Source organism: Meleagris gallopavo, chromosome 10 (genome assembly GCF_000146605.3).
Source record: "Meleagris gallopavo isolate NT-WF06-2002-E0010 breed Aviagen turkey brand Nicholas breeding stock chromosome 10, Turkey_5.1, whole genome shotgun sequence".
NCBI lineage: Eukaryota > Metazoa > Chordata > Aves > Galliformes > Phasianidae > Meleagris > Meleagris gallopavo.
In genome coordinates this window covers 12,896,838-12,911,727 of record NC_015020.2, presented here as the reverse complement: position 1 = coordinate 12,911,727, position 14,890 = coordinate 12,896,838, and the positions used below count along the sequence as shown (strand labels likewise).

General features: G+C 46.7%; 1 protein-coding gene across 2 annotated transcripts in view; it reads right to left on the bottom strand.

Moving 5' to 3' along the window:
- Positions 1-14,890, bottom strand: part of LOC104912353 — a 60,590-nt gene that overhangs the window by 34,497 nt on the left and 11,203 nt on the right. For both annotated transcript variants that reach the window (XR_004160782.1, XM_010715798.3), the window contains exon 2: positions 4,327-4,454. Coding sequence is in view for 1 of the 2 variants with exons in the window: in XM_010715798.3 (XP_010714100.1) it covers positions 4,327-4,454 (128 nt within the window). In the remaining variant the exon portion in view is untranslated. The remainder of the gene's footprint in view (positions 1-4,326; positions 4,455-14,890) is intronic.

Genomic DNA, 14,890 nt, shown 5'->3' with positions numbered 1-14,890 from the left:
TCACATCTCACCTGCTGCTGAACATGCTTCTTAAGTATAAACCTTGTTCCTGGGATTTCTAGTCTGATGATGGAGAGATTTCAGATGAAACAGAGGAACAGCATCACAAGCGTTTAACACCACTTATAGTAAGCTGGGAGCTTTAAAAAAGAACAGAAGTAGGCAGAAAAGAGCTTCTCCACTGCAGACAGATTTTTTTTCAGATTGGAAAGACCAAAAAACTTGAAAATTCGTGGCCTCTTCTGAATTAATAATCGGGAATTTTGGAATCACGTCAACAGTTACATAATGATAAAGCTCTTCACTTTAGTTCTTGCCTTCCTTGAGAAATTTAGAAGCTGGTTAAAATCCTGACTTAAGAATCCACTTTAAAAATGTTGATAAGCATTTCTTGGGGACCTTGGGAGACAAGTAATTAAACACACTTGGTAATTGAAACAAATCTTATGCCTGAGTTGAGCTTCAACAAACTCATGTTTATGGGCATATCAGATTTGCGGTACCAAAAAGGTGAGGCCTGGGGTGTGGGGGAGAAAAGGGAACAGCCTATCACAGCGATAAGAGATTTGCATTTGCAGCTGAACGCAAAACTGAAGGATCCTGCAGGACAGCAGCCAAGTTACAGATAGTGACTAACCCAAAAGCAGCCCAAACCCAGATGTACTCACTCGTCACATCCCTCATGAAAGTGCTGTGCAATGGGCTATCTATCAGAAACTGCTGATCAGAGACACTGACTCATTCCCTTTTCCTGTTTCAATGCCTCTGTTTTTGCAGGCACCCTATATGGTACCTTCTTTAGAAGCGGGTGCTCACAGCTCTTGCCTAAGGAACAGGTTTCATCAATGCTGAAAACATCCACACTCCTGACAGTGGGAAATTGTCCTCCTCATATAAAAAAGAAACACTGATTTGTAAGTGAGAATCAGCCTAGACCTGTTCTCCTAGTCTTAGAAGATGCTGCTAGGTGTTGCCACACCACAAGATGTTCTAATAATTGCACATCTGTCACTCAAGCCTCCTTATTTGCTAAGTCGTCCCTCACGCCCCTACAGGTGCTCATTTTCTTTCTACTTACTTTTTGGGTCTCAGTCCCTTCCCTTCATTAATAATCTTCATTCTGCAATCTCACCTATTTCATTTTATGAAGTTGATGAGCTGACAAGTAATTAATATTTACCTAAGCTGCACACGGTGATACTCTCAGCCTATTTTTGTCTAAGCAATTACAGATATTTTTGGACCAAGTTGAAGCAAATTTCTCTGATTCCCAACCTACTGTTGTGCTTGCACAGTGCCAGTCTGTCTGCACACACTGTCCAAACAGCCTTGTCAATAAATCTATGTGGGAGTGTGCAGAGAGGGTGCTACAAGAAAAAAGGTTTCTTACTCCCTGTTTACTTTTATTCTGTTTCTCAGCCTTAAAATAAAAGGCTGCACAATGCATGACGCTGCATTTTAACTGAAAGAAAGCCATTTTAGCAGTTATCCGAAGCAATTAAGACATCCTTTCTTTACCTCTTCACATATTGTACATGTTTTCCTACCTTTCGGCTTTCCATACGTGCTTGTATAATGATTCTACAAAGTACCATAAACATCAAACATTTCTGTTCCCTTTCAATTCCACATAAGCTGAGCTTCTTAGATCCTGTTCTGTGAAAAAACAAAGCAGATGCACAGAAAATCCAAGGAGATGTCTCAGATGCCCCACACCATGTTCACATCACGTCAGCTTTGAGATGACAAGTGCTCTGTGCAGGTGGGAGGGCACTGCTGTTAGCATCTCTTCCTTCTTCCCTCCCACCCATCCCCTTCCTGATGTGTATCATTCTGTTCCTCACATTGTTTCTAAGATCCTCATCAACAGTCCAAAGAAAATCTGACCGACCTGCTCTATCAGCAGTTTCCACGTTCAGAGCAGGAACCTCTCCATCTTCCTGTTGCCTCACTTCAGGTTAACAAAAAACATTCTCCAGGATCACCCTTCCAACAGTTTCACTCTAAATATCATTTTACTCTGAGAATTTGTTTTCTGCATTTTGTGTCTCCCCTCACCCCCTCTTTCCTCACGCTTTTAACCCCTTCCCTTGTTTATAGGAAGGTGGTATCTGGGATCTCATCCAGGGGCTCCTTCCCATTCTCCTACACACTTGATCATTCAGTTCTTCCCAAGCTCACAGCCCTCTGTCCTCTCCTGCCTCGAGACCCCATGCCACGGGGCCTTTTCCCTCCCAGTGACTCACCAAGCATAAGGCACCACGCTGCTGCCCTTCTCCAGGAAAGCTGTAAGGGATGCCTCTGCTTGGGAGGCATTAAAGCTACAAATCCAGAGCATCAGCTCTGTGCCTCAACCAGCATTTCTACCAATGTAGTTGTTATATTTCTTTAAGGGCTTACATGTATACTGCTGCATGTACAGATTTCTAAATTAAAACAACCTTTTATTTCCCCACAAGCACTTGTGCCTGCTAGGAGTTCCCTTTTCCCCTTCACTTAGAGCAATCCCAATTTACTTTGGAATCAGGATGGCCAATCTGTCTCTAACTTCTGAAACAAATCAGATTATCAGCATGTAGAGTCACACCTGCACCAAAGGCATGTCTGCCTGCCTCATCTGCACACAGCATTCTCCAAAACAAGTTATTTCTCATTGTGATATTGCTGGCAGGCTCCTTTGAGAGCACGTTACAAAGGTTTCCTTTACTATACTTAAAACCCACGCTGCATATGACCCAACATGGAATTTCTCCAGCTTCTGGGAGAAAACAGGCAAAAAACAAAGTGCATTTAAATACCACATGTAATGACTTCACATCAGTGATGCTTCAGAGTTCCCATATTTACTCCTCAGGATCTAAAAGCAAGAGGCTCATCTGACTCCCGGCAAAATGTTTTAACTGTAAGTGGTAAGGAAAATTAACAACCCTTACGAGCATGGTTACCACCTTCAGATAATTATTGCTGATATGAGCCAGTGTTTTTTTTTTTCAATTATGCTCCTTAATGCATCTCTTAATAAGATGCATCCTTTTAGCCCAGCTGTGCTGGTATAGCACAGCTTTAGGAATACTTCTCATGTCCTGAGGTTTCTTCAGGAGATACCTTAATTCCTTAGGTGACATTCCTGTCAGACTAGAAAAAGAATTATGTAGTAAACAAACATTATGATATGGGTCTTCAATTTTCCCTGCATTTGATTACCTCTCCTACAAATTAGCACTGATGCTGTTCCATTCTAATAACTCAAGCTGTCCTCTAAACCTTTTCCTCCCACTCTCCCCATGCAGGGAAATGCTTCAGCCCTTGTAAGCACACCTAATCAAAGCTCAAGATGGATAATGCTTAGTGCTACACCAGGAACAGGTCTCACGCTCTCAGCTTTCAAAGAATTCAGGCCATTTCCAAATGCAGGAAACCATGGTATCAGATTCAAATTCATAGATGTTTATATACAATAAAGTCTATTTCAATAATCTGAAATCGTTCCTACTTTATAGCTCCTCCTGAAATATTTAAACAGCAAATCTATAGCAGAGTAATTAAGCAAACAAACCTGGGAACATTATCAACTTCTCAAGCTCCTGTATTTGCGAGGGCCTTAGACATTAAACACAACAAGAAAACCATACTGTGGTGTATGCTTGAGAAAGGACTTATCACCATTCGTTTGCTCACAATGCTTCAGACAACTAAAATATGCCTATTCTTTAACCATATTGACATGACCTTCATACCAAGGCACAATGCCAAGTATTACATGCTATATACACATACACACAGTAATTTTATAATTAAAGCAAAGGTTGTAATAGCTTTGAGTATTCCACGCCAAGGGCTACTCAATCCTGTTTGCTAGATCTAGCAAGAGAGAAGGCAAACCCTTGTCTCAAACAATCTACCTTCTGGCAGCAGCAAAATGACTGCAGAGCATGAAGGTTGCACACTTCCTCTGCTCTGCACTCCAACACAGGCACCAGCAGAACACTTTCACAAGCTCATGTCTGCACTGATGTGAAGTTTAGGTAGCCATGGTGGCTTTAGCTACCATTAAAAGCAGAGCTAGCACAGAGAAATGCAGTGGCAGGCTGAAATGCTGAGCCTAAAACTCAAGCAGGGAGCAGCGAGTGGATGCACACGTTTTGTTCTGTGCAACACCTGAGCCAGCTGCTTTGTAACTCTGCACGCCATGCCAGCTATACACACAGAAGTGGTTAGCTCTCCCATTCACACACTTGTGAGCAACTAAAGAAAAAAAAAAAGAAAGAGAGGTGAAGAAAGCTGCCTTCCCGTGTTACCACGGAAGGCCGACGTGTGTTCTCTCACCTCCTTCTCCCTGTTGAGCAGCACCAGCTGGCTGTCAGTCAGGATGCAGTACTTCCTCTCCCATGTCGTCGTCTCGGTATAGGGGGACTGGCCGCAGGACAGCCTGTGCGTAGGTGGTCCTTTTACATCTGTGAACACAGAATGGGGATCCTAGCGTCATTAGCCCGTCTCATTAGCTGCCCTCCTTCAGCTCTGTAACTCTGCAGCAGAGCAGTGAGCTGTACTTAGCATCAGCACGTTAAAAGACAAACTGCTAATCTTGGGAGGCACCGTGGGGAAGGCAGTGCGAGGCACACCATGAATACTTATATGTATCTACGGCACAGCTTATGAAAATAGCAATACCTGAGAAGAATACGAATGCTGTCGCCGAAGACTGAAATACAACCAAAAGCAGAGAGTGACAGTCTGCACGCAAACTCTGCTTCCTTTGGAGAAACGTAGACCCTGGATGTCCTCTGCATCTTAGTAAACCTATGTGAGACTGAGGGCAGAGAGACATGGGGAGATTGAGAGCAAGGCAGGAGGCACGAAGAAAGGAGGGAAGCCTCAGGGGGATGGCTCTGAATTGGGAAAGGCTTCCTAGCATCTTTTCAACAGGGAAGCTGTCAGATTAAATCGCGACAGACAGCAGTCTCCCAGCATTTCCATCCAGGCACAACCACTGTGCTGACAAAAAACTAAAAAGTCAATTTGCCTCAAGACTCTGCCTCTCACTATGAGAATTTTCCTCGAGGACCAGGAAGGAGAATGCAGACAGAAGCGTGGCAGCTGCGCAGGTGGCTCTGCCGAGCAGGTGAGCCCTGAGCCAGAGCTGCTAAGCAGCTGGGCACACCGACTGCAACCTGGGCAGCTCTGTGACCCAGCTCTGCAGCTTGCTGAGCTTCTGCCAGGGGGATAACACTGCAGAAAGCAGCACTGCCCCATCACACTCGCTCTGCGGGAAGCCAGCAGCCCCCCACATGTTTTAGGAACCCGTAAGGCAAAACGAGTGTTGAAATAAATCCTGCTCAAAGAGTTTCACAGCGTTCGCACGCGGCTGAGGACAACGCTTGCCTTACCTACTGCGTGCATTCACCACTAGAGGCCACTGAATCCTCACGCACCCGCCGCCTGCAAGCGGCAGGGCAGCAAGGGAACCACGTTCCAAATCCCACCTCGTTACCACCAGAGCTGCGACATCTCCGTGCTCTCCACCTCCTCACAGCAGCTTTGTCTCAGGGCCCACTTGGAAAGCTGGAGAATTAAGCTGCAAAGCAGCTCTCGGTACGCGGTTCCCTGCTCACCTTGCGTTAGGATTTTGCATTAGGATTTTGTGGCTGCTCAGAGGATTACCTGAAGCGTGCAATCCAATACCTTTAAGCAGGAAAAGGCACAGAAGGGTGACTGAATAACTGAACTGAAATCCCTCTTTGTTTCCTTGCTGTCAGGTAGGACTATTCAGAGAAGGAGGGATGCTCAGAAGCAGGCCCTGCACCACACCAACCAATGCCTGCTTTCCAGCAGCCACAAGCAGCACTGCACAGGTCCAGCGTACCCAAATGTCTGTAAAAAAAGCAGGGCTTGGGGAAGCCACCATGGTCCCTGTGCAGCCTCCCCAGGCTGAAGGAGCCCAAGTGAGGAGCAGCAGGCCGACAGAATGAGGAAAACCTCAGCCAGGAGCGTGCAACAAATGCAAAGCCCAGACCTTGGGATGCAGTCCTTTGGGTAGAGAAGCACAAGATTAGGGGAATAGGGATGGAGAAGCGTGGTAAGGGAGCGATGTGCTTCGGGGCTGCCTTTCTCATGACACTGCAAAACCCTTCGGAACCACCAGCTCCAGCACACAGCCTACTACACTCATAGCTTGCCCAGCCCCAGAAGACTTGCATTATAACTTCTACTAAGTAGAGACTTTGGCACCAAACCATCCAATCGATCTACGGGCTGCACAGAAGGATTAAAGAACAGAATGGCTTCTTCCAACTGCAGTAACAGCTCCCGGACTTCAATGAGTCATTGGGTGCAGCAGGCCAGCCTCGGCTCCCTGCCCAGCAGGCTGGCCGTGCTGGAGGAGCGTTCTGCAGACTGCTGGCAGCACAGCGTGCCACCTCGGTGTCTGGAGCTGTCAGTCACTGCTGGAGCACGCTGCAGCTTTAATATCTCGTGTTAGCGACCTTCCGAACGCATGCCAGGACACAGCCTGGCAGCCCTGCAGGCTGACCGAGGCTGCCTTCCCCAACAGAGCGGTGACTGGTGGTAAAAGACTTTCCAAAGCATTGGATACTTCTGGTCCTCTCCCCTTTCAGATGCTAGCAGCCCATCTTGCAAACCACAGGGAGGTGAATGCATAAAAGGCAGCTGCCTGCAACAACCACAAGCTTCAATGCACTCGTACCTAGCAGCCTCCCTGCCCTATTCAGTCCTTCCCTGCCTGAGCAGCCAACCTCTGCCAACAGCTATAACTTCAAACCTTACTCTGAAATACTTTACAAGTTCAAACTGAAGACTCCTAGGGACTTTGCACAGTATCACGTATACGCTTGGTTGCTTCACAAAGCCCATTTTGTTTTCCAGAGTTCTTCATCTTTGGTTTTCACTTCATATTCTTGGCCCCAATGTGAATGCAATAAAACCCACCAACCTCTGCCACTAATGCCCCATAAAACTGATTTAGCAGCTCTGATCAGATCACTAAGGGGAGGTAACAGCAAGATGTCCACGTGTATCTGGGATTGCTTTAGGGAAAGGTTGAAAATCGTGGAATTGTTTGAGTTGGAAGGGGCTCTTAAAGGCCATCTGGCCCCAGTCCCTGCACTGAGCAGGGGCATCCACAGCTCCATCAGTGCTCACAGCCCATCCAGCCTGACGTGGCTGTCTGCAGGGATGGGGCACCACCACCTCTCTGGGCAGCCTGTGCCACTGCCTCACCATCCTTCTTATACCTTTATCAAGGCTGCCATTTCTCACCTTGGGGTCATTCTCTTTCATCTCATACAACATTATTGGTTCATACAAGCTTGGGTGTTAGAGAGCAGCTCACTGATGAATGTACTAAAAGAGATGCGGAAGGAGCAACTGAGAGCTCTGAGTCTGCAGGTGTTTGGGTGGGATGAGCTCACACAGCCACACACCTGGGCATGCAAGCACTGCTGAGAGATACACTGCTCTGGCCTGATGCAAACCTTCTCCTTCTGCATCACTACAATGAGGCATTCAAGAAGGCAGAATCAGTTAGACTACACACAGGATGAAAGGTCGTGCCTTATGCGCCTTCAAATGCTAATATCAATTAAGGAACAGTTTGGAAGAAATCCCTATCTCTGTCCCTGCTCCCTGCTGAAGCCAGCAGCACCACTGCCCGCCTGCCACATCCGACACAGCTGAAGAGCTGAAACTGTGCCGTTTTTCCTCGGGGCTCTGAAATGCCACGAGGCACGTTATAAATATCCACAAAGCTCCCATTCTCTCAGCCAAATGACAATTTGTACCTTATTATTAAGTACAGAGCTTATAAAGAGAAAAAATAGGGGGGGAAGGAACAGTCATACTGCAACTGCATATCGAAAAGAGGTGTCGATTGGTGCTGGGAGAAGGAAGATGGAAAGAAGGAGCCAGTGCCAGGCTGATCCTGCAGAGAGGGATAAGGCAATTTATGAAAACTGATGGCAGTTGAGGGAGTAGTACCAGTGCTATCAGATGGGAATGTTACTGAATCTTCCACTGCAACTACGCAACGACAACATTTCCAAGAGCATTCACAAGTGGAGAATACGTTCCACAATGCAGGATTCAATGGGCAGGATTGGAGAATTATTTCCAAGCGATGTCAAATGTTCCAGCAGTATTGAGCCCCCAGCAGCTCTGCCACTACCAGAAGGGGGGCATCTTTTCTTCAGAAGAAGCAAAAAAGACAGAATTTGCAAAAATTGGGCCAAGAAATCTACATTAAAAGCAACAAAATGACATAATTCACATCTACGGTTTCTTTTGCCAAAAAGCACTCTCCCTGCTATCAATAAACACAGAAAAGCAAACCTCCATCCCAGCGATGACAAGAGCACCCCTGGCATGAGTCAAAGCCCCTTTTCTGAGCCAAGCTCTTCCTGTGGTGAAACTGAGGGCTTGCTGAAGTACTTGCCAAATGTTCATCGACTTTATTAGGGTCTGTATTCTGCTCCTCGTGTTTCCAGCACGGAGCTGCCAAGCAGCTGAGTAACTCACGGAGCGGCCAAGCTTGAACGCACGGAAGATTAGAAGGAGCCCTAACACCTCCTGACAACAGGTCTACCCACCCGGTGTCAGTGTTTCCATGATGATGGTTTATGTACTTGCCATAGAAACCAGACTCAGAGAGCTGTAGGTAAATGCTGTTGTCTGAGATCGGAACTCAGACCCACACAAATCCGCATGGGCAGGCAGCTCAGGTTGAATAATCATCAGCTGGAATGTTTATCAGGCTGCTGAACAGGAGTTGAAGCTTCAGTTGCTACTGATGTGAAGCTTCCTGACAGACAAGGGGCAATTAAGAGGCTCTAACTGAACCTGCCCTGTCTCTAGAAGGTGATGAAGGTAGTGATTCAGTGGAGAGATATGGCAGGAAGGGAAGCGCACCGTCTCAACATGCCACGTTCCTTAAGCCTACACTTGGTAGGAAGGCAGGATTTCTGCAGGAGTTACCAAGACAAGTCAAAATAAACAGCAAAGTTACATGACATAAAGCTGTGAGTATCTGAGACTATTTCAGACTGTTACACAGCATTCAGATGAAGGTCTGCAGGATCTGGATCTAAACATCTAAGCAGAGCAGAGAATTTGAGAACAAGCCCAGGCCCTAGAGCAGCCCTACTCAGTGCAAGGGGACAGGTGACCGCATGGCATGCACTGAGGGCTGCTAGGGAAGGCATGACCAGGCAATTCCACTTTCTCTCCTGGAAATAAATACATACAGCTTTTGTTTACATTTCCTATTTCACTAAGCTCGACTCCCAGCTTGAAGTGATGCTTGCCGGTCGTGCTTGTGACCCAAGCAGACCGCATGCATCTTCCCATCTAATGATGGAGACTGATCTGGGAGAAGATGCAGGGATGCTCATCCCCAAGCAGACAGCCACCACCATGCCCTCACAGGGAACATAATACTCACGACTAACCAGGCAGCACTACAAAAGAAATCAGCACACGCTACGTGTGCTAAACCAGAGACTCACGTGCTATCAAGCTCCTAGGGGCAACGGCTTCCATGAATCACAACACTAAGAGATACGATCAGGACACATTAAAGAAATGAAACTTGGTTTTGTCAATTTATTTGAAATCACAGCATGGGCAGTGGCTGCAGGTTTTCTAAGAAATGTCTTAGGTACTGTGAGACGGAGCATGACTCACTTCCCCATCTCTATCACTGTAGCACAGCTCTGACCCAGCGAAGAAGTACCTACATTTTCACAGCAGGTGGAAGACCTCTGTAGTGAAGGAGGTGTGATTTTAAGCACAGAAAGCAAGAGCAGACCCTTTAGGATGAGAAGCACGCTGTTTGTGTAGGATGTTAGAGGGAAATATCCAGTGTGAATTCTCTGTTATATTTAATAGCTGCATGCAACAACCTTCAGTACACAGGCAAGCCCTTGATTCAGCTTGTTCTCTTCCAGCAGCTGCATGTAGCAGTGCCCAAATTCTTCTAGGGAAACCTAATATCAAGAGGTAGGAGGCAAGGAAAACTTAGCAAAGCCACCAGATTTCAGGGATCACAAAAGCTCTCCCACCAACTGGGTAACGCCAAAGCACTACCTGGAAAATCCATTTTATGCAGAATAAAGCTGTAAAAGGTTTAAGTAGATGAAAAAGGTATTTTAGAACCTGGCAGAACTTACAAGCAGCACCATGACTTTCTCAGATATCAATGCATTTGGCACAAGTTCTTTACAAGATCGTTAATCCTTCTAGCATTGGCCAATCTTGCAGTAGAATCCCATTAACTTTCTGCTACTCTTTTATTGATCAGGCAAAGCCTAAGAACTGCTTTTCCTTTATCCCACTGGAGAATCTCATCAGCCACAGACTGTTAGAAAGTTAGAAAGGTTGTTTAGCCAGGTGCAGTTTGCATGCCTCACACCCTAATGGAAAGCATCACAACAGCAATTCTTGTGCCACGTGTGAGCTTCCCCTTCCCCACTACCAGTGCACCACTTCTGGGTGGAAGAATCTCTTAATGCTTCAAGATGAGAATGCTGGAGGTAGTTGCTTCTCACTGTTTAGACATGGAGTTTGGAGCTTTTTCCCTCTAGCTGCTGGAAAGCTGTGGTAGGATCTGCAGTGGGGTGAGGAAGGCTTGGCCTTCCAGCTCTGAATTCCCCAACAACAGCAGCCTCACCTCAGCACAGGGACAATGTGACTAACCCCAGAAAGCTGAAGTGAGCAAAGTTTTACCCAGCAGACCAGAGCTACAGGTCAGATTCTCCAGTTTCCTGCATTAAAATGTAAGGAAAGATTTTTACATGGGAGAGGCTAAGGCATCAGATCAGTGAATGTCTAATGATGCTGCGAGCCAGCCAAGGGCTGTCTCCTTTGCAACAAACAAGAGAAAAACCCCAGGATGGTACAGCTTATTAAATCTAGCATCCTCCAGAAGGATGAGTTCTCGCTGCTTCTCCTCTTGTTAACATTGCTCCAACCCCCTCACTCTTGCACTGTGACTTGTTTGCAGAGATGCAGCAGGTTGGCTCACCCAGCCCACCTCCCAGCCAGCTGATTTTCTCACTCCCCAGTCAGAACATCTGCCCTATGCTGGCAACATCACCACTTTGCTTATCAAAAGCTCAGTAATTTTCACACTGGGGCTGGGCGTATGCTATGAAACGAGCCAAGACTCCACTCTTGTTCCACCATCGCACACACACAGCTCAAACCCAAACCTTCCCAAAACTGGGAATGACACTACCCTCAGCCCCTAATGGCAGCGTCCGCAGCACAAGCCCTAGTGTGCAAATGCAGTTTGGCCACGAGGACGCAGCCACGTGATCTGAGATTTCACTGAGATTTTCCTTTTCAGAAGGAAAAAAAAAAATAAAAATCATGGAGACATTCCAAAAAAAGAAACCACAAGTCTTAAAATCTTACGAGTTGTTCAGCTAGCAGATGCTGAGTGCGCCAACAGTTCGAAGCTTTCCTGCAAGTCCTAAAAATGAGAGCTAAGGAGCTAGCTGCAAAAGCAAAATTAGGCATAAAGCTAAAATTGGTCTGGCAGGGTAATTCTGATTAGAAAGCAGAAAGCTGCACCAGTTTGCTGTCACCGTGCAAAAGGTGTGGAAGCTCTTAATAGCAGTTTAAAGCTGCCAATTAGCTTGAACTCTGCTGAGCTGCGCTAAGCCTCTTACGCTCCGCACAGCCTATCGCTAAACTTGCGGAGGGTAATTGAGCCTTGCCTCTCCCCTCTGTTCCTTTTCTCATACATCACAGCCAGGTTTGTGAGAGACAGCATGGAAGATGCGTGTGCTAAGAGAAGTTAGCATCTTCTCTGATGGATCCATGCCAGGACCCCAAAGCATGCAGTCATTGATGCGCATCGATGGGTGGAACCAGGAAACACAACGTGATCCTGGTGGGAACCTTAGGAATCGTGCAGGTGAGCTCCGGGCTCAGCCCAGCCTGCAGACAAACACCTCCTTGTAGGGCTTGGGCAATCCCATGACATCACCCGCAGAGAAGCTGCACTCCGTGGAAAAAAACCAGCTTGGTTCCCAGGCTAGTCAGCAGGGCTGCAAACCTCCTGTGGCCGCTCAAAGCCATCGCCGTGACCCTGCCTGCAATGCTGAGCAGGTTTTCCTTCCTTCTCATTCAGTGCTCATTCTTTGTCCAGGACCAGGAGTCTTTGCTCCTGAATATTAAGTATGTGTTTCTCTCGGTTAAATCCCACTTGGCCTACAAAACGCTTTGGAACCTCAAAACAGAAATGGATATTACAAACCTGAAGAGAGGATTATAAAAGATTACATGCCCTTATTACCGAGCTGCCAAGTTCTGAGAAGATTCTCAAGTGACACTTCTCCCTAAAGCAAGGAGAAGCTTTCGCGAGAGCTTTAGGAAGTGGGAAATGAAGAACAGCAGAAAAGTTAATTATTCTTGGGAGACAAAATCTGCAGTTTCTCCTCTTAATTAATGTAAGATCCTTTTCTCACCCAGCTCGACACCCTTCCCCCGTTCTGCTCTCTGTAATGCTTACTCCCACCCACCCTAATCTGCACCTCGCAGTCTCTCCAGCAGCAAGCAGCCTGCTCTGGTTGCTCTTGCATCTTTATTCCTTGCAGCCGACCCACAGCAGTGCAGGAAGGAGGCTGAGGAGAAGCATCCTGAACCTAAAAAGGACTTGGCCCAAGGCAGCTTTGGAAAAAGAAAACAAATTTGAAAAAGAATAAGCAATTTAAAAGCAAAGACTTTTCAGTTCCTGCTTATTTTTTGGTTGCACAAGATTATAATGTACCTGTGGTCAAAGCTAGAAATACATGCAAACACAGCTTTGTTCTCCAGCCTTGCCAGCAAGGCACCATCCAGCAGACACTGCCTGGCTTCAAGACCCTTTAGCCTCGTTCTGGCAGGTAAAGAGGAGGTGGTGTTGGAAGAGGAAAGGCAGAGGAGCACTGCTGTGAAGACAAGAACAAGCCACGGGCACACACAAGGTGGTAAAAGAGCAACCACGCAAGTTCAAGTGGAGTAACTGGAAACAAACACAGTCTCATTGCCTTCCACATGCAGATTGTGTTATACCACGCAGCCTTCAGCTTCCCTTCAGAAAAAAAAACCAAGGCATCTATTCATCCATTGCCACTGATCTGAACCATCTCAGCCCCAAAACTGATTTCTCAAAACAGTATCAGGATTGCTGAATTCCCTTCTCTTTAATAGCACCTCTGCAGAAACACAGCCTCTGTGGTCTGCAAAACCAGCCTGTGTGGCTGTGGTTTTTGTGATGGGAGAAAAGAGTAATGGGAAAAATAATCATCACAAAGCCCTCACAGCAGGATGCTCTTCCAAACCTAGGAGCTCTGAATGCTCAGTCAGCCTGCCAGCACAGCACTGAATCAATTGCAAATCATGCGAATCCCACACTTAACCCAGTACAGAGAAGGAATGATGTGTGCCACCTCTTTCTCCATCTTTTCACTTGTGTGTTGTATGCAGGTGTATAAGGCCAGCTTCCCCTTGTAAATCAACTCAGGAGCCAAATCTGTTTCTGGGGAGGGAAAGCTGGCTCTGGGATAAAAATCCACTTTGGTTCAGCATCAGAAAGTCACAAGCAATTTGATGGAGGACCATTTCTTTCTTCTTGTCTCCTCTTAGCCATGCTGAAGGAAAGCAGCTGAGAAGAGGCAGCAGGAGAAATAGCAGTACCAGAGCAGAGAAGCTGCAAGTGCTGGGAGATCCCAGTGCCAGGGGAGGTGCTGGTGCAGGCAGCTCAGTGGGACACCTTAGTGGTGCTGGGAGCAGTGATCCTGACATAGCACCAAAGCAGGTGAAGCAGGTTTACTGTGCTGCTGGAAACTCAAACGAGTGTGATTAATGCATCCTTTGATGACGGTCTAGCTAATTAAAGGGGATCCGTAGCTGGGATGCAGTATTTCAGGTATTCTTAGGCACACTGGGTTTTCCCTCTTTGTAACACGTTCCTTCTCTCTCAGGCAGGCTGGGCTGCCCTGAAGAAAGGGAACCCCACATCCTCCTCCCAAAGCTCCCATCACAGCGCCCACACCACTCCTGTTCCATCCCCAACGCCTGCAACACACCCAGCACGCAGGGACTAAACCTTTTGCTGCTCACTTTGCTGATTTCTCTGATGCTGAGCACTAATGCCACAAATCCCTTAAGCACAAACACGAATTCCTCCCCAAATGTTTTCCACGTGGACATCCCAAAGCCCCCACGACAAATCCCCTTTTAGCAGGCTAAAACCACTGCTGCTCATCTCCAAAATCCTTGAAGGAGGCCGAGTGAGCAAAAAGTTCTTTCCTACAGCAACACTAAACAGAAATTTATAGGTCACAACCTCTCCAAAGCAGTCCTGATAACATCTAATTAGCTGCCCTGCTGTGCAACTGCATTTTGTAACAGCAAATCCAACCAGACTGGGAGTGCAAAGGGAATTTCTACTTGAACGTGATGGTTTTCATCCAGTTGGGAGACCTGTTTCACTTCACTGCTTTGTGGGATTCCCCAGTGTGAATGATCAACACAGTGGTTTATGAGTTACTGCTGAAATCCATGGTGCTTCTATCGGGAAACAATTACAGGGCAGCATGGATTTATCCTCCTCATTTCTTTTTAAACAGCAATACTAGGAATCCTCTCTGCTGCCAGAAGATGGGTGGAGAAGGTAAGAAAAGTTCACGTCCCTCAGGGACTCTGCGAGAACCAACTCGGACAATACCTTGAGAAGCATTTCCTTCCAGCTACTGTAGATAGCTGTCCTTAACATGCCTTTACCAGGCAGCCAATTTTCCACCGCTGAGTACAATGAGATTTCAAAACACACACGGAATGAGAGCATAAACAGACACAAACATCCACTTAGTGATATAACAAAAGAAAATAG